Raw genomic sequence first — 19,146 nt, 5'->3', positions numbered from 1 at the left:
CTCTGAAGATAAATGTGTGGAAGTGTGATTGTGATAGTGTGTGATAAAATGTTGCCTTGGGAAAAATTTGATTGATAAGCTCTAATTAATTAAACGCGATAAATATACTTAGGTTTCAAAATAGCTACGTACGTCGATATAGTGCATAGACGTGAGAACAGCCATGGACGTGGATATAGTATGTGGACGCTTTGCTTTCGAATTTCTCCAATCTGGGCCGCCGCAGTGATCTGAAATTTCACGAAATTGGGTGGCACACTCGAAGTCAAAGTCTCTAAGCCCCATCAAAGTTTTTAACCGAGCCGCGCTGCAAGCGGTCGCCACGTGACGCTGTACTCCTGGTGTCCAGACCCTCTCTGGACACCAGGAGTACACTGTCACGTGGTGACCGCTTGCAGCGCGGCATGGCTCAGAGCTTTGATGGGGCTGAGACTTTTGATCCCGACTGTACTTCGCTGTAGATGCTGGCGTTCTAATCCAGACCCTCTCTTTCGAGACGCAGGTCCTTGTGTTTCCATATTATAACGTTTTCTTGCCGTGAATCTGTTTATCACTAATTTTGCGATGAACTCCCAAATAAATTAGTGCTGCTGGTTGCGGATGCACATTTGTGAGGCATTACACTGGTAATTGAGCTTCGCATTTACTGTTGCTTTGGAACAAGATGGCAGCTAGCTTGCACCTCCTTCGCGCACACCGCTAATGAGGATTGCGTATATATGTTGCCAGACACTCTTTTTATAGAGGACGCACCCTCGGACCTCTTAAATGAGATGCCCAAATTGTTGAAGTGCATATATGAACGGTATTGCAGAAAGCGATGCTTTCAGTGCTTCGAGGGACTCGTTGAGAATGCATATCGGCGCTGAATTTCTCTCTTGACACTTCGTTTTTAACTCTTTTTGTGCTAAAGTGGTCCCGCTTTGTCTCAACAAGAACTCCCTTCAACGACCGGTGTTTTGGTTGATGATGATGATGATGATTTCCTCGGGCTGAATGGCACATACCCACGGCGGGGGATTGGCCAGGGTGCATAGCGGATACAAACGCACTCATGTACAGGGAATGGAGTATAATTAAATCTAAAATTTGGGACACAGAGCTAGAATTTGTACAATACAAAAATACGGAGAAAGAAAAGTTGTGAATTCACATTCTAGCAGAGGAATCTACCAGATGAAATTATATAATTGTGAATAGAATCGAACACTGGTTTCAGGGCATATCCCTTGGCGCTTGCCCCGAAGGATAAGAGAATCGGAATAGATAGAGGAAGCCCAAGCCGAGCGAGGGGGATCTCCAAGCAAATTCTACGGAGAGCAGCGAGCCGCCGGCAGGAGAGGAAAAAATGTTCTATAGACTCAATTTCGCCACAAGACTCACAAAGGTTGGATATCGAAAGCCCCGATCGGCATAAATAAAGATTTAGCCGCGGTATCCTGCAGCGCAAAAGGGTCATGGACACCTGACATTGCCTCGAACTGCACATCCGCACACTCCAAGGAAATGCCAGGTGTTGAAAATCCGCTGCAGCGAGGAGAGGCTCATGGCTCAAGGTGTGGAAACGCTGGAATCGCTGAAAGCGTGCTAGAGTCAAGTAAATAGTATTTGGGACGAAAGGGACAATAGGACCATCAAGGGCAGACTTTGCTAAAAAATCAGCCCTCTCATTAGAAACAATGCCACAGTTCCCAGGGACCCAGTGAAAGCGAACTTCTGAAACATGTGGAGGAATGGTGGTTAGCTTTGTCCTGCTCGAGCGAAGAAGAACGAAGAAGTCTCCATCACAGCTTGAGGTGAGAAGAAGAAAAAGCCTACCGGCTGGCCAAAGCTGCTTAAACCTTTTGGTGCTCGACTCAGCATTTCGACATGTTGTTCCTCGCACTCGTGGTTTTTCTGGTGTGCGTGCTGCCTGTGATCATCATTTACAAGTTGCTCACCAACGCGATGTTGACCGTGGTGGCTATGTACGACAGGGTTTTCTGCGGCCCACTTACAAGTATGACCACCATCTGCGCGCACGTAAGTCGTCCAGCATGGAGGGGAGATTCACAGCCAGCGCGCTCGAAACTGTGCTTCCTTTATTCTTTACTCACAAGTGGTACAATCTTTGTCAACTGTCTACGTGTAAAATGACTGGCTTTCGTAGCCCTATATTGGAGGTCTACAGCACCCTTAAAGGCGAAGCGCTCTGGGAAGCTTCCTAATACCGGGCTCCAAAGCAAACCTTTTATGCCCCTTAAAACTTTTGAGGCATGGTGGACGTGTAGGCGACTGTAGCAGGAGTTTTACGAGTTATGTCTAGCTTTTAGACGGTTTCCACGGGCCGCGCATGATTTGTTATGAACTGTGCTGCAGTGAGCTACGCCGGTCAATTTCAGTAAGATTTTGTTCAACGTGCATAAAGTTTACAAAGGAACGCTTCCTCTCTTGCCATTGGCACAAATGCTCGCCGAGTGTGTACATGAGGTGAACTCAAATTTTATTATGCATTGAGTCGTAAAAACATCAGCAGAGTAGCTACCCTCACGTCCACTCAAATTCTAACAAAGCAACACACTGGATACCATGCAATACACGCTGACCAATGTGAAGCAAACCAGTAAGCAAACAAAGCTGGGGAATTGTATGCCTGCTTCTCTTTTTCGCCTCGATTACTTAGAGGGAAAATTGTTGGCATTTGAGTGTCCCGACTCTTGCGCGTGCTACTGTGCTTGCTTTCAAAGCTTCATCTAAGAGATTTTTACGCACAAAAATTTTAAAACGGGTCAGAAGGCTTTCCTTTCTATTCACTCAGGTAGTTGGTTGAGCAATCTGAGTTTTAAAGCTTGTATTCTCAATTACTCTTTAGAGACGAAGTAGCTTTTTGTCGAGGTCGGTTCAGTCTCAGCGGGCTGACTTTGAGGTGCGACTAAGAGACTACTAACTCCCACGTGTGACAGACAAGTTACACTGGGACGAACACATGCATCGTACGCATATAGGGAGCTGTCATATGCTACAAAAAGGAGACAAAGCCACCTGTGTCAGTGAACCAAACACAGTGCTTCATCGTCGACATTTTTTTCAGCCCATGACAGGTTGCAGCAACCTGACATCTTCTGGCCAGTGCCGGTACTCCAACGCCACGCTCCCCACCTGTTCGCTGCAACAAAGAAGCCTGGAAGACTCCCTTGTGGCTGAGGCTTACTGCCTAACTCCATTTGTCCAGGCGACAAGAATTGAGGTAAGAAACAAAACGAAAACAAAGATTTTTACAAATATCAGTAAGAAAAGTTTGCACTCGAAGTTTGTTCAGTTATTGATGTGGCAGTACACACAGCCCTCACTCTTTTTGCCGTCGTCACTTCATTTTGCGGCTCATTCTGAAACCAAAAATACGATATGTTATTATCAGCGCAGACAGCTATGAGCAATGAACAAAAACAAAATTGTAGTACAGGACATAGCTGAAGATAAATCATGTAAAATATTTTAAGTATATAGTTTTCTCTTCAGTACAACAGAGTGAGCTGATACAGTTCCTATCTTGTCCACTTATTATTCTCTCTCTCCTACTCCCTCCAGAAAGTAGTTTTAAGTGCTCGTAAAATAAGATAGAAAACTGTTGCCACGATCGATTGTTCACTTCCTGCGATGAAAAAGCTATGAAATATTTCTACATCTTCTAAAGAAAAACAGCGCTGTGTTCTGTTGTCCTCTCTTGTCTTCTCTCTCGCGCTGTAACTGGAAGATCGCCACCAACTCGCTCAACAGCTCGCTTTACCTAATGTTAGAGCTGATACGTCCCTTATGCCTTGTGGATAGAACTTTCTCGGGCATGAGCTTTCAGATAAAACCTGGGCTGGCGGCAATGGCCTTCAGCCGCCTTTTTAGAGTGTCGTTGGTTTCTCTTCTACCCACGGTTTTGAAGATTTATGGTCGATGTGAATACTTTCCTTCAACCGCGCTCAGGAGCAGTCCCTGGGCCCATGGGTCTGCGAAGCTGCCGGAGGCGTGTGCTTATCGCTCGCAGCGGCGGCGCTCCAGGTCAACTTCCGGGAGCTTGCGACCCTCAGTGCCGTCCTGCACCTCACCGCCTTCGCGATCCTGGTGGACCCGCGCTCCTCCCGGGACGTCATACTGGTCGACGTGGCCACCGTGCACGCCATCGACGTGTTTCCGTTCGGCAGCTCTGCGAAGTTGCTCCTTCCGGAGACACTGAACATGCATGTAAGAGCTAAGCTGAGTCCTTGCTTCGGACCGACGTAAGGATGCACAATCTGTTTCCATCGAGGGTCCGCTCAGTTTCACACTGGGTTGCGAGCAGAATTTGATGAGTGGAAAGCCGAACAATTCAACAGTTCGTACAGCGCCTCCGTCATCGGAAGCTGCAACGCGAGAAAGCTAATGGTACCGTATACTTTGCCGATCCCAGGATTGGACACACATGCTTGAAGATGTCTTTCTTGCCTTGCCGGGACCTTGCATTGCAAAATTTGGGAATGGCTCCTCTTCTAAGATGCATCCGTGTTGACGAGTCCGGCACCTTCGCGAACTGGTCGGCGCGCTGAGTTATTGCATTATGAGGCATCATCTTTTGATTTCCGTCTTAATCTCATGACACGTTTTAGCCACGGCTCGGTCACTTTAACGCTTACAGACGAAAATTTCCTGTGGTGTGAATACGGTAACCAATCCACCATAGGTTCTGATAAATCCGTTCTTTAAGAATAAAGGTTTTGTAACAACTATGGCTACCCTTGCTTGCAGGCACGCGCACGCGAATGCTGCCTGCTGTCGGGCAAGCTGACAGCTTACGCAGCCCGCGTGAGCCTTGGACTGGTCGTGTTGCTGTCGTTGTTAGGCAACGTATGGAGCCGCATCTACTACACGTCGCAGCACCACCCGAATGCGTTTGAAGGGGCACAACATGTCGCGCCGCCCCAGCAGCATGTTCTCGACCGGCGAAGAGGGTGACCACTAGACGTAAGTTTAAAGCTCTGTAGGAGTCCCAAAAATGGATTTTAGGCCTGGGCTACTTGTCCTGCCAAGAAACCCTGTCTGTGGCTATTAATTTTTGACAGACTCCACAAGGAAACACCTAGAGTGAATGTAAACAGGTTCCAGCGTTTTATGCCTCCGCTTATTATCGTCGCGGTAAACAACGCCCTTAATCGTGTCTCGAGTGCGACTGCACAGTGTAAGGTGGTACTCCCAGACCACCACTATGGCTTAGTTGTTTTGATTTTCGGTTCGTATGCTGGAGGTGCGATGTTCGGTACCGAGTGTTGCCGGGCCCACCGGTTTCCAATCGGTACAAGCTTTCCCTTGGCCTGGGGCTCGGCTTCTCTGGGGTGGAATGCTTGGAAAAGTGATCTCTGACCCTACCTTGCATTGGCCGAACTTCATGTTTCATGGCTATCTTTTGCCTTATCTTCCTTTGGCGCCTTTAAAGTTATCAGTAATCGTCAATACCGGGTTCCCTCACAACGCAGGTTTGCACCCGGTGTCGCCTGGTGCCCCAACGGTTGCCTCCTGGCTTCACTGCAACGAAATTAGGGCCGTGGTCTTCTGTGCGCCACGCAACGAACGCAGCGCTTTCAACGACGAGACGTTCGGGAGAAACGCTGCCGTTTACGAATAAAATTTTTTACAATTGTTGTTCTATCGGTGGCACTCCTGTTACTGATAAGTGTAAATTTTGATTATTTCGGCTCTGAGAAAGAGTTCTCACGCCAATCGAGAATTACAGACCTATACGAGGTCTGTTAGAAAAGTATCCGACCTTTGGCCGTTGAAAAAAAACTTGCATAACTGGAGCGTTGCAAACCTAGTCATCTTTAAAGTAGTCTACTTGGGACTCCACACACTTCTCCCAGCGGTGCTGCCATTGTGGGAAGTATTCCGAAAAGGCCCTTTTCGGAATGGAGTTTAGCTCAGCTGTCGTTGCAGCCATAATGTTCTTGTCTGAAATCGCGCTCCTTTCAATGGCCTTTTGATTTTGGGAGCCAGCCAGAAATCGCAGGGGCCATATCAGGACAGTAAGGAGTCTGTTGAACTACAGGAGTCTGGTTTTTCACCAAAAAATCTGATTCGAGTGCGAGGAATGTGCAGGAGCATTGGCGCGATGGGTGCGCCAATTTCCTGTTGACCTCAGCTCCGGGTTCTTGCGCCGCACAGCATCACGTAGGCAACGGAGGACATCCCTGTAGTACTCTTTGGTCATTGTTTGACCCTGTAGAGTGCGTGCTCGTGGTCTGCCACACAGAGGGTGTCAAAGAAAGCAGTCAGCATCACTTTCACATTGCTGCGCAATTGGCGGGCCTTCTTAAGTCTTGGTGACGTGGAATGCTTCCACTCTGACGACTGGGATCTGGTTTCCGGGTCGTACCTGTACACCCAAGACTCGTCACTAGTGATTATGATGTTGATGAAGTCGGGGTCACTGTTTGCGGAATCCAGCATGTCCTGTGAGACTTCAACACGAAGCTGCATTTGCTCCACCGTGAGCAGCTTCGGCACGAATTTCGCCGCAACTCTCTCCATGGCCAAATCTTCGGTGATAATGGAATGTGCGGAGAAATTGCTCATGTCCACCTCTTCCTCAATTTCTCGGATAGTCACGCGACAGTCCCGCATCACCATAGCGTTCAGTTCGGCAATGACCTGGTCATTTTGGCCTGTTGATGGCCTATTGGAGCGTGGCTCGTTGTCCACCGATGTCCGGCCATCTTTAAAACAATTGTAACACTGCTTAAACTGTGTGCTGCTCATAGCATCTTCAACGAAAGCCGTCTGAATATTTCGAATGGTTTCTACTCGGCTGTCGCCAAGTTTATGGCAAAATTTGTTGCAGTAGCGCTGCTCCTTTCACTCCGCCATTTTCCTTGCAATAAAAAACCGACGAGAGCACTGCACACTGCCTCACTAAAACGCTGCTTCCCAGCGACTGACGCTATCGGCAGGCGGGATAAAATTCATGCATGCGCATGAAGGTTCAAGGTCGCCTGATGCAAGCGCGCTTGTCTCATATCCATCAGGTGTTCGAAAAAAAAAATGAAGTCGGATACTTTTCTAACAGACCTCGTATTATAAACCGTTCAATATCCGACGTATTTGTATGCTACACATACTGTAAGCAGGGTTAACCCGTACCTGTTACAGTTCGTTCAAAACTTTGTTTTATTACAGCCCTTACACCAAAGTAAAATTTCAGTTAGTGTTAAAAGGCAAGTTGCAAAATGTGGGGTTTATCACCTGGGGTTATTCACCGTGTGGTGACATCGCACAGCCCGCGGGCATGCTTTGCGTTTCGCTTCCTGGAAAAGTGGACGCCATGGCGTCGATTGAACCCGGGTCCTCTGGCTCAGTAGACGGGCGGTGTAACCACTGAGCCACAGCGCAGGTGTTAAGATATTCCTCTATACTCCGTTTCATACATAGCAGGCAACGCTTCGGAGGCTACGGAAGTAGTGCGTCCGTGAAACCATACGACTCCGCCACGTATCATTTGTCCTTCTGAAAGCCTCGGTTGAGTTTTTGGACGGAAATAAAGCGCGGTATAAAACGAAGTGGCAGCACTGAAAATTATGGTGGAAATTGAGGCGCTCAGTACTCGGACTGTGGCTATAAATTTCGTAGTGAACAATTTTTTTGGCGCTGGTGGCGTAAGGGCGATTCGCCCTACCAGCGGCGTATTAGACCGCCAAAGTGATTCTTATTACGGCGAGAGCCTTTAATTCCTCATCGTTGTCGACAGAAGGTTGTCAGCACAGGTGTATCACGTTTTTTCAAGTCAGGCCAGAAAATAAATCTTTGTGAACGCAAGAGGCGCCCGTGTGCTGTGCGATGTCAGTGCGCGTTAAAGCTAAATGTAAATGTAAATTGGTTTTTGAGGAAAGGAAATAGCGCAGTAACTGTCTCACATATCTCGGCGGACACCTGAACCGCGCCGTAAGGGAAGGGAGGAAGGTGGGAGTGAAAGAAGAAAGAGAGAAAGAGGTGCCGTAGTGGAGGTCTCCGGAATAATTTCGACCACCTGGGGATCTTTAACGTGCACTGACATCGCACAGCACACGGGCGCCTCTTGCGTTTCGCCTCCATCGAAACGCGGCCGCCGCGGTCGGGTTCGAACCCGGGTACTCCGGGTTCGAACCCGACCCCGGAGTACCCGGGTTCGAACCCGACCGCGGCGGCCGCGTTGTGGTCGAAATTATTCCGGAGACCTCCACTACGGCACCTCTTTCTCTCTTCCTTCTTTCACTCCTACCTTCCTCCCTTCCCTTACGGCGTGGTTCAGGTGTCCGCTGATTTATGTGAAACAGATACTGCGCCATTTCCTTTCCTCAAAAACCAATTTACGAATTTTTATTTTGCGATGGGATTCGAACCACCATCCTCCCGTTCCGCAGCCGAGCGTGCTAATGGCTACGCTATTTCCTGCTTTTTTGTCTTTATTGCCTGTTTTACCAGATTGCAACAGCTCGCAAACATATGTTCTGCACTGCACTCTCAAACATCAAGAGTGGACATGTGTTTCACGTGAGGAAATCAAAACTGTTGCAAGGAACACAACTCTCCCATCAACTTGATAAGTTCATCTCCGAAACATAGCTCCTTGTACACTTCATGCAGCTTAAATATGTCTTCTTTGAAGTAACCTCTGACAGACCGCGCATCTTCATCGCAGTGTCGTAGCCAAGGCATATGTGGTTCTCATTGTCTAGGACGCTGGAGAGTGTTTGCAGAAAGGCGTCGAATCAGACGGATGCCTCCCAAACGCCCTCTAGTGTCTCTAGGATTTAAAATTTCGAAACATGCTTTAACACTCAGGGGTTGGGTGTTTCTGCTAAGATGTTTCACAATTTTTTGAAACAGTCTTTAGTTTGAAGAGCGCTTTTTCCGGCGCAGCATTGTCAGCAGTGTCGCGCACCAGAATACTGCTAAGAGTGCTGCCTTGTAGGCTGGTTGACTAATATAATTTTTAGGGGGTTTAACTGTTTCAAAACGACTCAGCCTATGAGGGAGGACGTAGTGAAGGGCTGCGGAAATTTCGACCACCTGGGGCTCTTTAATGTGCACTGACATCGCACAGTACACGGGCCTCTGGAATTTCGCCTCCATAGAAATTCGACCGCCGCGGCCGGGATCTTTAGAACTATTACTGGTAGTCTGCTTATTTATTGAGAAGCTTGAAGCCTACCGTAATAATATCCATATGAGTTTTTGTAATCGTACCCGGCTTTGGGACCTGGTCTTGGTATGAACGTACGAAAGTCTGTTCAGGGGGTTACGAGGAGGCGTACTTTCAAGTAGAAGCTTTGTATGGGCTAGTTGGTACATGAGAATGACAAAAGAAGACGGCGCAAGAGACGAAGACAAAGGAGGCACACAAAACGACAGGACTGGCGCCTGTCCTGTCGTTTTGCGTGCCTCCTTTGTCTTCGTCTGTCGCGTCTCCTGTACCAACTAGCCCATTCAAGAGTTCAGCTAGAAAACGTTTCTTCTACAACAGGCCCTTTACTTTTTCGAAGCTTCCGCTCTGAAACTGCAAGGAGCCGGTCCTATCGTTTTGCGTGCCTCCTTTGCCTTCGTCGGTGGCGTCTCCTGTACCAACTAGCCCATTCAAGAGTTCAGCTTGAAAACGTTTCTTCTATAACAGGCCCTTTACTTTTTCGAAGCTTCCGCTCTGAAACTGCAAGGAGCCGGTCCTATCGTTTTGCGTGCCTCCTTTGCCTTCGTCGGTCGCGTCTCCTGTACCAACTAGCTCATTCAAGAGTTCTGTTTGAAAACATTTCTTCTACAACAGGCCCTTTACTTTTTCGAAGCTTCCGCACTGAAACTGCCAAGGAGCCGGTCCTATCGTTTTGTGTGCCTCCTTTAACTTCGTCTTTCGGGCTGTGTTCTTTTTAAAAGGCATACGTGGGGCCAGTGGTGTAACCAGAAATATTTTTCTGGAGTGTTATACGCCGCCGGCAAAAAAAATAATAAAGAGAAAGGAAGCCTGCTCCCAAACGGTATCTTAGTATTTTTCTTCTGTAATAAAGCCGTAGGGTTAGTTGGTTCATCCACTGTAATATCTACATAAAAATAGGAGGGCACACAGGACTCCGAGGACTTTATTCGTAAAGAACATTTATTTTCTCACAAAAAAACAGTCGAACGATAACTCGCACCTTTTTACAATATTTCCACATAATATACAACAACACAAAACCTTCTGCTCCGCAACAAAGCCAGCAACTGTGCTCCGCAACAAAGCCAGCAACTGCAGACGAATGGAATTTGTCAAAACTTCTACCCTAGAAATATGAACCTGTGCCCGGCCACGCAGAATAATATTTTCGCGATAGTTTGATTATTTGAGAAGAATGCAAACGATTGTAAAAGCAGGCTGACGTGAAAAGGTATGTTTAATTGGGTGAACTGTGCCTACAATTAAAAGGGGTGTCATGCGTCCTTCGATGACGATGTATAGTGATACTTTCCTGCAATAACTTCCGCTTCCTATTATGGAACCGCGACCAAGTACAGCAGTCTTTTCGAGAATAAACCGACACACTTATTTTTGTATTTACATTTTAATGTAACAACTCTGTGTGTATATAGCATTCGCGAAGAATATGCCGAGAGGAGTGGGGAGGCTGACTGCAGCACTCAGAAAACTGGGGGGGGGGGGGGGTCTGACACCGAAGCCCCCCCCCCCCCCCTACTCCCCGGCGTGGGGTAGCATAAATAAAAATTGTTCATGATTTCACTGCCTGTTTTGGAAGTGCTACGCTAGATATTATAGTGGGTTAAAAAACGGGTCGGGGGTGTTCGAGTGAACCCAGGGCTTTTTTTCTGGGCTGGAATAATCAGCATATGTTACACTCATTGATAGGAGGAGTGACACTGAAAGGAAGACAAATACTTTATTAGTAAATGGATGTGTTTCGCTTGCTTGTCTCGTCACTGACGACATTGTAAATCTTGAGTTGTCCACAGGCGGTCACGAGAGTGATTTGTTTGCGGCGGAGCCGGCCGGCGACCGTCGAGGCACCTGGTCACACCGGCTCATCCCTGCATCATAATAGGGCACCATATTGAATATTATAGATAATTTGAATGGCGCCGATGTCAGGCATGGTCTAAAAGCGCCAAGACACAAGAAGCTTCGCCTACGCAAGCGTGGGTCAAATATAAGTATCTCTACCACAGAGAAGCTGAGAACCAGGCGAAGGAAAACTTGTACGCCTAGGGCTGGTAACCGGCGGCATTGGGGAATAAATCCCACACCTACCGCATACGAAGGCGACGTGCAAACAACTAGGCAACCGTTGCGGTTAGGTATATCTACCTACTACCTCTGTCGAGTCGCGCTGCAGACGAGATTCAGCACGGCATCTACCTGTGATGGTACATGCACTGGGATAAAGTGCTCGAACATGTTTGCTATCACTCTACGCGTTTCTTGTAGAGTCTGCGAAACATTTAAAAGGCATAGATATTCTTGGCAATACAGATAACCCAGGTCAAGTATCTCATCTGGGGCTCTCTATCTGTGTAGGAATGACAACGCCGTGTTCCTGTTTAGCAATTCGGAGCGAAGGAGACGCTTTAAGACCATTCTTGTGGGCCTAGAAAAAGCCTAGGCAATCGTTGAACTTTAAAGAAATATCTCAACTTTATTGTATAAAATAACTGCCGCTGGCAAGTAAACAAGAGTGTTTTATCACCTTAGGTAATGTAATAACACTAGGCGAAATGTTTGGAAAATGGCTACATGACCCCACACTGTGAAAGTAAAGATATCACGCGGCATGCCGCTGTTTTGGCTAAAACTGCCCCTATGCCATTAAAATTCATCAACATAATCGTAATTATCGCCATCCAACACACTGCGTCATTAGAACGCATTGGAAAACCCCCGCCGCGGTGGCTCAGTGGTTACGGCGCTCGGCTGCTGTCCCGAAAGACGTGGGTTCGATCCCGGCCGCGGCGGATGAATTTCGATGGAGGCGAAATTCTAGAGGCCCGTGTACTGTGCTGTTGTTGTTGTTGTGACTGAGAGAAGAATGAAAAGGAAATTGCACGGGCCTGCCAACTGGCTCCAGCCGAGCCACCACCGCTGCGACGTGCAGATAGAGGAGAGTTAAAAGATCGGAGGAAAGAGAAAAAGGAAAAAAAAAAACAGATAAGCGGCCGAAGCCGCGCTCGCCGAAGTCCGTGTACTGTGCGATGTCAGTGCACGTTAAAGAATCCCAGGTGGTCGAAATTTCTGGATCCCTTCACTACGGCGTCTCTCACAGCCTGAGTTGCTTTCGGACGTTAAACCCCAAGAAGCAAAAAAAAAAAGCATTGGAAAACGAAATGTGAGCGCCCCATATATATTTAAGCTCGCAGTGTGGATACCATCCTTCGTGAAGTTCAAGGATGTGTATGGACGCTGGCAAAGAAACACCTACAGTCTTTGTCGAAAGTTTACAACTCGAGGGGTCTGCTTCTGATCCCTGCAGCGCGGCTCCTCTTGCATACTCAGGGACCGTAATCTGATGAAGGCGGGGGAACTTAAGTTCTTAACTCTCCCAAGCTTAGGAATTTTTGACAAAGGCTGTACGTCACGTTTCAGCGTGTTTGATGCACACTTTGTGCTGGAACATTGCAACGGTTAGCAAAGGCAGCCCAGGCGAGCGAAATGTATTGTCTGGATCAGACGTTCATGATAACGTGATTGAGCGAGTTGATGGAACCTCCTCTGAAGGTGTTTCAAAGCCCCTTAAAGGCCGCCGAACAGCGTGCGATATTGAGGTTGGCACGACCTGTAGAGCGATAGCTCTACCCAGCGCAAAAGGCACTCACTATTCCGCGCCTGATTACACCTTCATTTAACATTGACAAGTAAAGCATCGCAACAGACTGACTTGGACACAGATTGAGAGGTTGACCTTGGCCAATTTGGTACAAAAATGATGTCGAACGATACTTTATTATGCTTGACACAATGGAGACCTCCAAATTTGACCCCAGTCAGTTACAGAAATTTGGCCTTGGCTCTGCGATGTTAGTGCACGTTAAACATCCCCAGGTGGTCGAAATGATTCCGGAGACCTCCACTATGGTACAACTTTCTTCCTCTCTTCTCTCACTACCTCAATTATCCCTTCCCTTACGGCGAGGTTCGGGCGTCCACCGAGATGTGTGAGATATACTGCGTCATTTCCTTTACTCAAACCAATATGCAATTCAGTTTTCTCCTGAAATTTGACCTTGAGCGATTTGAACCAAAATCGATGTCCAATCATGTAATTGACGGTGCTCGACATGATGACTAGCTCCAAATCTTGCCCGGATAACTTATAAAAATTTCGCCCGAGCCAACCCCGAAATTTGACCTTGGCCTTCCGGGTAAAAGACTTTAGTAGAAGGCTTTTCAGCTAAAGCCCTTAATGGTAACTGCCTCTAGGTCAAATGCCTTCAGCACGTAAGGACCTTCAGCGTCCACGGTAACTAGTTCTACTGCACAATATTCCGCGTTTAGCCATGGTGATCCATCTGCTATTTTTTCTGTCCTTCATCAAGCTCGTTCGTTCAAATTTATGACAAAAGACGTTGAAAGCAACTGAACCTCAAAACACATTCTTTTAGGACACACTAACTTACGTCTGGTGATCACCCTCTACGTCGATCGAGGACATGGTGCTGGGGCGGCGCGGCATGGTGCGCCTGTTGCAACACATTCGGGTGGTGCTCCGTGGTGAAGTAGAAGCGGCTCCATACGGTGGCTAACAACGACAGCAGCAAGACCAGCCGAATGAGATCGCGGGCCGCGTCAACCGTCAGCTTGCACGAGAGCTGGCAGCACTCACGTACCTGCGCCTGGGAGCAGGGGTGGCCGCAGTTGTTACAAGACAGTCTTAAACAGCGGATTGATCACAGCCTATGGTGGCTTCGTTACCGTATTCATCATCATAATCATCAGCCTGGCTACACCCACTGCAGGGCAAAGGCCTCTCCCATGTCTCTCCAATCAACCCTGTCCTTTGCCAGTTGCAGCCATCTTATCCCCGCAAACCTCTTAATTTCATGCGCCCATCTAATTTTATGCTGACCCCTGCTACGCTTGCCTTCTCTTGGAATAGACTCCGTGTTACCTTTAAGGACCAGCGGTTATCTTGCCTTCTCATTACATGCCCTGCCCCAAGTCCATTTCTTCCTCTTGATTTCGACTAGGATGTCATTAACCCACATTTGTTCCCTCACCCACTCCGCCCGCTTCCGATCTTTTAGTGTTACACCTATAATTTTTCTTTCCATAGCTCGCTGCGCTGTAATTAACTTAATCCGAACCCTCTTCGTTATTCTCTACGTTTCATCCCCATAAGTGAGTACCGGTAGGATACAGCTGTTGTATACTTTTCTCTTGAGGGATATTGGTAAACTGCTATTCATGATCTGAGCGAACCTGCCATATACGCTCCACACCATTCTTATCCTTCTTGTTATTTCCCTCTCGGAATACCTCCTGTAAACGGGCGGTGATAGTAATGACGAGATGGTGTCTCCCTGCCTTGTAGCCTTCCATATTGGAATTTTATTGCTGACTTCATGGAGGACTATGGTAGTTTTGCAGTCGTTTTAGATATCTTCCAATATTTTCACATAATACTCTTCTGCACCCTGATTCTGTAATGCCTGCATGACAGCTGAGGTTTCCACTGAGTCAAATGCTTTCTCGTAATCTCTGAAGGCTATATATAAGGATCGGGTATATTCTGTGCATTTATCTATGACCTGATTGATGGTGTGACAATGGCCTATGGTCGAGTATCTTTTCGAATGCCTGCTTGATCATTTGGTTGATTCAAGTCTAAACTAGTCCTGACTTTTAGTGATTGCCTTAGTAAATACCTTGTAGGAAACGACCTTGGGGGCTTTTCATACCAGAGCAAATGTGCGATCTGGCTGTTGCAACAAACGTCGAAAAGAAATCATTGTTCTGACCTTTCTCCATGGTCAACACCGCAAGTCACTCTGCGTTTGAGAACATGCAACTTGGACATATCTGGTTAAACACATACGCGGCATGATACATAATTACATTACAATAAAGCAATATCTTTGGGGAAGTATGAGAAAGCAGGGAGCTATAAGGATGCTGAAAGCAGGTTGTTTTTTTTAGAAGGGGAACCAAACTGGAAGGCTGCTAACAGCGGCCCTGTTGCTGATAAATTCTTGAGAGGTGACTGTCAGTGTAATTGGCTCTCAATGAGACTTTGACTGCAGAATTGCTGCATTTTCTAAATGCAGCTGTAAGAGAGTGAGGCTCGTGTACCCTGGGAAAGAGGAATATATGCTGCCGCTTTGTCGCGCCCAGTCACGCAAGTCTTCCAGCATGCCTGTCTAATCCTTAGGTCAACAAACTGGTCGCGGTGAAGCCTACGACAAGGGATGCTTTATGCACATCGTATGGCTTTTCCTTCTCTTAGTCAGCACTCAAGTCAGCTTAAAACCAAGCTGCGCGCCCTCATGGTGCACAGAATTTGGGGCCTTATTTCTCTCTGAACAGAGGCAAAGATTGCGAGGACACTTTGGCGACTAAAGTGTTGAGAGGGGAAAGCCGAGGAGACTATGCCGTGACGACTTCCGGTGGATATGACGCAACACCGTTTCCTTGGCTATATCGATACCCAAAATATATATCTTTCGGGGATCTTAAGTGTTAATTACGCTTAATTGCACATTTTTTCATCTAATTTGACACAAATCCTACGTTTTTCCGACCACTCTGTGACAATTTTCACTATGCCGTGACGACTTCCGGTGGATGTGATGTCACACAGTTCCCGTTGCTATTTGAACGTCCGCGCTACTTCAACGTAATTTTGGTATTTTTGCCTATAATTAATTAATTAATCTGCAGTCATCAAACTTGGCTTCTAGGTTCATTTTTTCCTCCTCTATCCGAAGCCACCATAGGTTTTGTTTTCTCGTTTATAGTTCTACAGTTAAACGCGTGTTACACTCTTTGTTAACGGATGACAGTATGAGCCATTAAAGGCTTGCGCCTTAATAGTGTAGCTCTCACGTGCTTGCTCAGTGTTTCCTCCGGAAGGAATATTTGCGCAGTGTCGACGAACGGAAAGAGGTCGATGGCGCGCACGGTGGCCACGTCGATCAGTATCAGGTCCCGGGACGAGCGCGGGTCCACCAGGAGCACGAAGGCGGTGATGTGCAGCGCGGCAATGAGGGTCTGGAGCTTTACGAATTTCAGCTGAAGTACCAAGGCTGCGAGCATCAAGCACAGGCCTCCGCCAACTTCGTTCATCCATGGGTTCGGGGACGCCTCCTGAATGCAGTGTAAAGAAAGAATTCCCGTCGATTATTGTAGAGAAAGCTACATTGGCCACGAACTTGCGATTTTGCTATGGCGGTGCTCCGAGGGGGCACAGAGACCGGCCTTGAGCCGTTGCCTAGCAACCGCCGCAGCTGGCGGACGCCTCGCGCTCGCCGCGCCTTCTGGCATGACGTCACACCGCGCTCCTCGCCGCGCGGTGCCGCCGCGCCATTTGGTATGACGTCACACCGCTTGCATCGTCGTTGCGCTCGTCTCCGCTCGCTTCTCCAGCTGTGTCGTATGCCTGATAACATGTTGCCTATGCCTTAGCTTTCGCTACGTATATACTGGCACAGCCGAACTAAGGCACTGCCAGTTTTTTTAATAATACGCTCCCAAAAAGGCGGCTGAAGGCTGTTGCCACCGGCTTTTTGCTTTCAATGAAAGTAGCAACTGCAGGTTCGTGCCCGGAAAATTCACTGGGCAAGTAAATGAGACGTGTATGAGCTGTAATAAACATAATTGTTTCATGTAGACATATTTTAATCGTTTTCACCTCAAGTTGCGAACAGTCGATTCCTGGAGTAGTTTGTTTACCTTCGGCTGGTAAAACTTGAGACTCCGGTTTGTGAAGCGAACAACGCAGAAAAAAAAGGAAGTAGGCTAGGCATGCTCTGGAGCATATTTTTGTGTTTTACTGAAAACAGCACTGCATTCGCATCTACATCCTGGTTGCACTGATAGCACTGAAGCTAATAATAGCACTAAATAGCACTGATAGCACTAAAGGTACTGGAATGTCAGCGTTAAAAATAACGCATCGTATTTTCGGTGTCTGAACAGGCAGCAAGGAATATAAGGACGGCAGAAAAAGGCTGTGAACTGTGTAGCGCATCATTCAGCTGAGACAAATTTAAAGCACATGCTTCTCTTCCTAATCAAAATAACGCATAATTTTGTTAAGGCTACCGTCATTTTACCTCTATTTTAGCCTCCAGGAGTGGAGGAGTTAGGCAGTAAGCCTCAATTGCCAGGGAGTCTTCCAGGCTTCGGTTGTGTAAAGCACAGGTGATGGGTGTCTCGTTGGAGTACCGGCACTGGCCAGATATCAGGTGGCTGCATCCTGTCATGGGCTGAAGAAAGGTTAGGAAACCAGGTTAGGAGCCTTTGCTACATTGAAGAAACTGCAATATATTTGCTGCTTCGTAATTAGTTGTGACTCGGGCTCTTCAAGTAGGCTGGCTTTATAGTTGTAGCGGAATAAAACGACACAGAAGTGATTATATCCCAGCTTTTCTTGCCTTATGTGACCAGTACGCTGCTTTGACGTCACAGTCATTGTATGGCTTTTGACACCGAAATAGCATGAAAGAGAAATTCGATAATAAATTATTTATGGATGGTAGGCGAAGACCACATGGTAATCATGAATATTGAGCCTTACACATTATTACAAAGACGTAAATAAGCATTCGAAAACAATGTCTATACTCGTTTAAATTTTGGTAACGCAATCTAAAATGCAACCGTCGCAAAACTCAGCTGCCAACATTTATCCTTTAAATAATCTAAAACATAAAGAGAAGATGGCGTACAAGTCTCGAACTTTCTTCCTATGGTGGTGTACTTCACCGGGTCCGCATGTATTGCATGTTCTATGCAGTGGTGCTTCGCCTAAGTTGAAGTGGACATGAGTGCAGCTAATATGCGGATGCCTTTACCTTCCTTTGTCATATAGACTTCAAGGCCCACTCATAGACGAATTCAGTGAGCATGGCGTAACGGGAAACAGTCGTTTTTAAATTTGGTTAAGTTCCGCAAAACCCTAAAGGTCGAAAAAGCAACCCGCGCAGCTTATAGTCCCAGCATAGTGCAATCTAGCGCTTAAAGAACGCTTTTGATTCCCTGTCCTCAGAACCTGCCACATTAGCCAAGTCTTCAGGCCTCTATGGCTTGCTCTTGAGCCGTGTAGTTGGTTTATTGGTTTGTTTATTGGGGTTTAACGTCCCAAAGCGACTGAGGCTATGAGAGACGCCGTTGTGAAGGGCTCCGGAAATTTCGACCAACTTGGGTTCTTTAACGTGCACTGACATCGCACAGCACACGGGCCTCTAGAATGTCGCCTTCTCGAAATTCAGCCGCCGCGGCCGGGATCGAACCCGCGTCTTTCGGGCCAGCAGCCGAGCGCCGTAGCCACTGAGCCACCGCGGCGGCGCTTGAGCCGTGTAGTGTGAAGGTTATGGTACCCCTGAAGGTCCCATTCTGTGGATGGTTTCGGAGAGAACCCTCTTCTTCAATTTCGAATACCTTTTGTCTTTTAGGGTGCCTTAAGGGCTGCAACGTAGGGATAAAGGCAAGTCATGTGGTCCAGCGACCTTCGCTCAAGACTGCAGCGCTTGTGAGCCAGGAGTAAGTAAAGCTCAGCTTGGACCCCGCTGGCTCTGAACCCCCTTTGGGTTGGACGACACGAATGGTTTCCGGCCGGCTTACGTTCGCGCAGATGGTCGCCAGGCTTGGAAGTGGGCTGCAGAAAGCCACGTCGTACATGGCCACCGCCATCAAGATTGCAGTGGTGAACACCTTGTAGAAGAGGAACACAGGCGCCAGGGAAACCAAGAAAACCACGAGTACGTGGGACAACATGCTGCGCGCTGAGGAGCAGCACCAAAGGATTACTAAAGTAGCGTTGGTTGGACTGCTGGCAGTTGTTGTTTACCTCAGCAAACATGGCATTGATGGACACCACTTCGTTCTTCTTAGCTCGGACACGAGACGGCGCACCACCTGGAGGACATATCGGTCTCTGCTCTGACGAATTCGGTGGGAACAGGTCTTGTTGAGCGAGTCGC

The 19,146-nt window shown here is 47.6% G+C and overlaps 2 protein-coding genes across 2 annotated transcripts; one reads left to right on the top strand and one right to left on the bottom strand.

The window, feature by feature from the left end:
- Positions 1-440: 440 nt before the first annotated feature.
- On the top strand, positions 441-6,314 carry LOC149331831 (uncharacterized). The gene is made up of 5 exons (XM_089556888.1): positions 441-2,022; positions 3,071-3,226; positions 3,955-4,212; positions 4,753-4,968; positions 5,478-6,314. The coding sequence occupies exons 1-4, from the start codon at positions 1,870-1,872 to the stop codon at positions 4,957-4,959; spliced, it is 774 nt and encodes a 257-aa protein (XP_089413014.1). The 5' UTR covers positions 441-1,869; the 3' UTR covers positions 4,960-4,968; positions 5,478-6,314.
- Positions 6,315-13,632: 7,318 nt separating this feature from the next.
- Positions 13,633-18,940, bottom strand: LOC149331830 (uncharacterized). Its single transcript, XM_089556883.1, has 4 exons — positions 18,788-18,940; positions 17,278-17,430; positions 16,049-16,309; positions 13,633-13,839 (listed from the first exon to the last, which is right to left on the bottom strand). Exons 1-4 carry the CDS (start codon positions 18,938-18,940, stop codon positions 13,633-13,635), a joined length of 774 nt encoding a protein of 257 aa, XP_089413009.1.
- Positions 18,941-19,146: the final 206 nt, after the last annotated feature.

The sequence above is a fragment of the Amblyomma mixtum genome, chromosome 8 (assembly GCF_055824585.1).
Source record: "Amblyomma mixtum isolate Tamu chromosome 8, ASM5582458v1, whole genome shotgun sequence".
NCBI lineage: Eukaryota > Metazoa > Arthropoda > Arachnida > Ixodida > Ixodidae > Amblyomma > Amblyomma mixtum.
The sequence above is the reverse complement of the archived record's forward strand: the minus strand, read 5'-3'. Positions and strand labels throughout refer to the sequence as shown.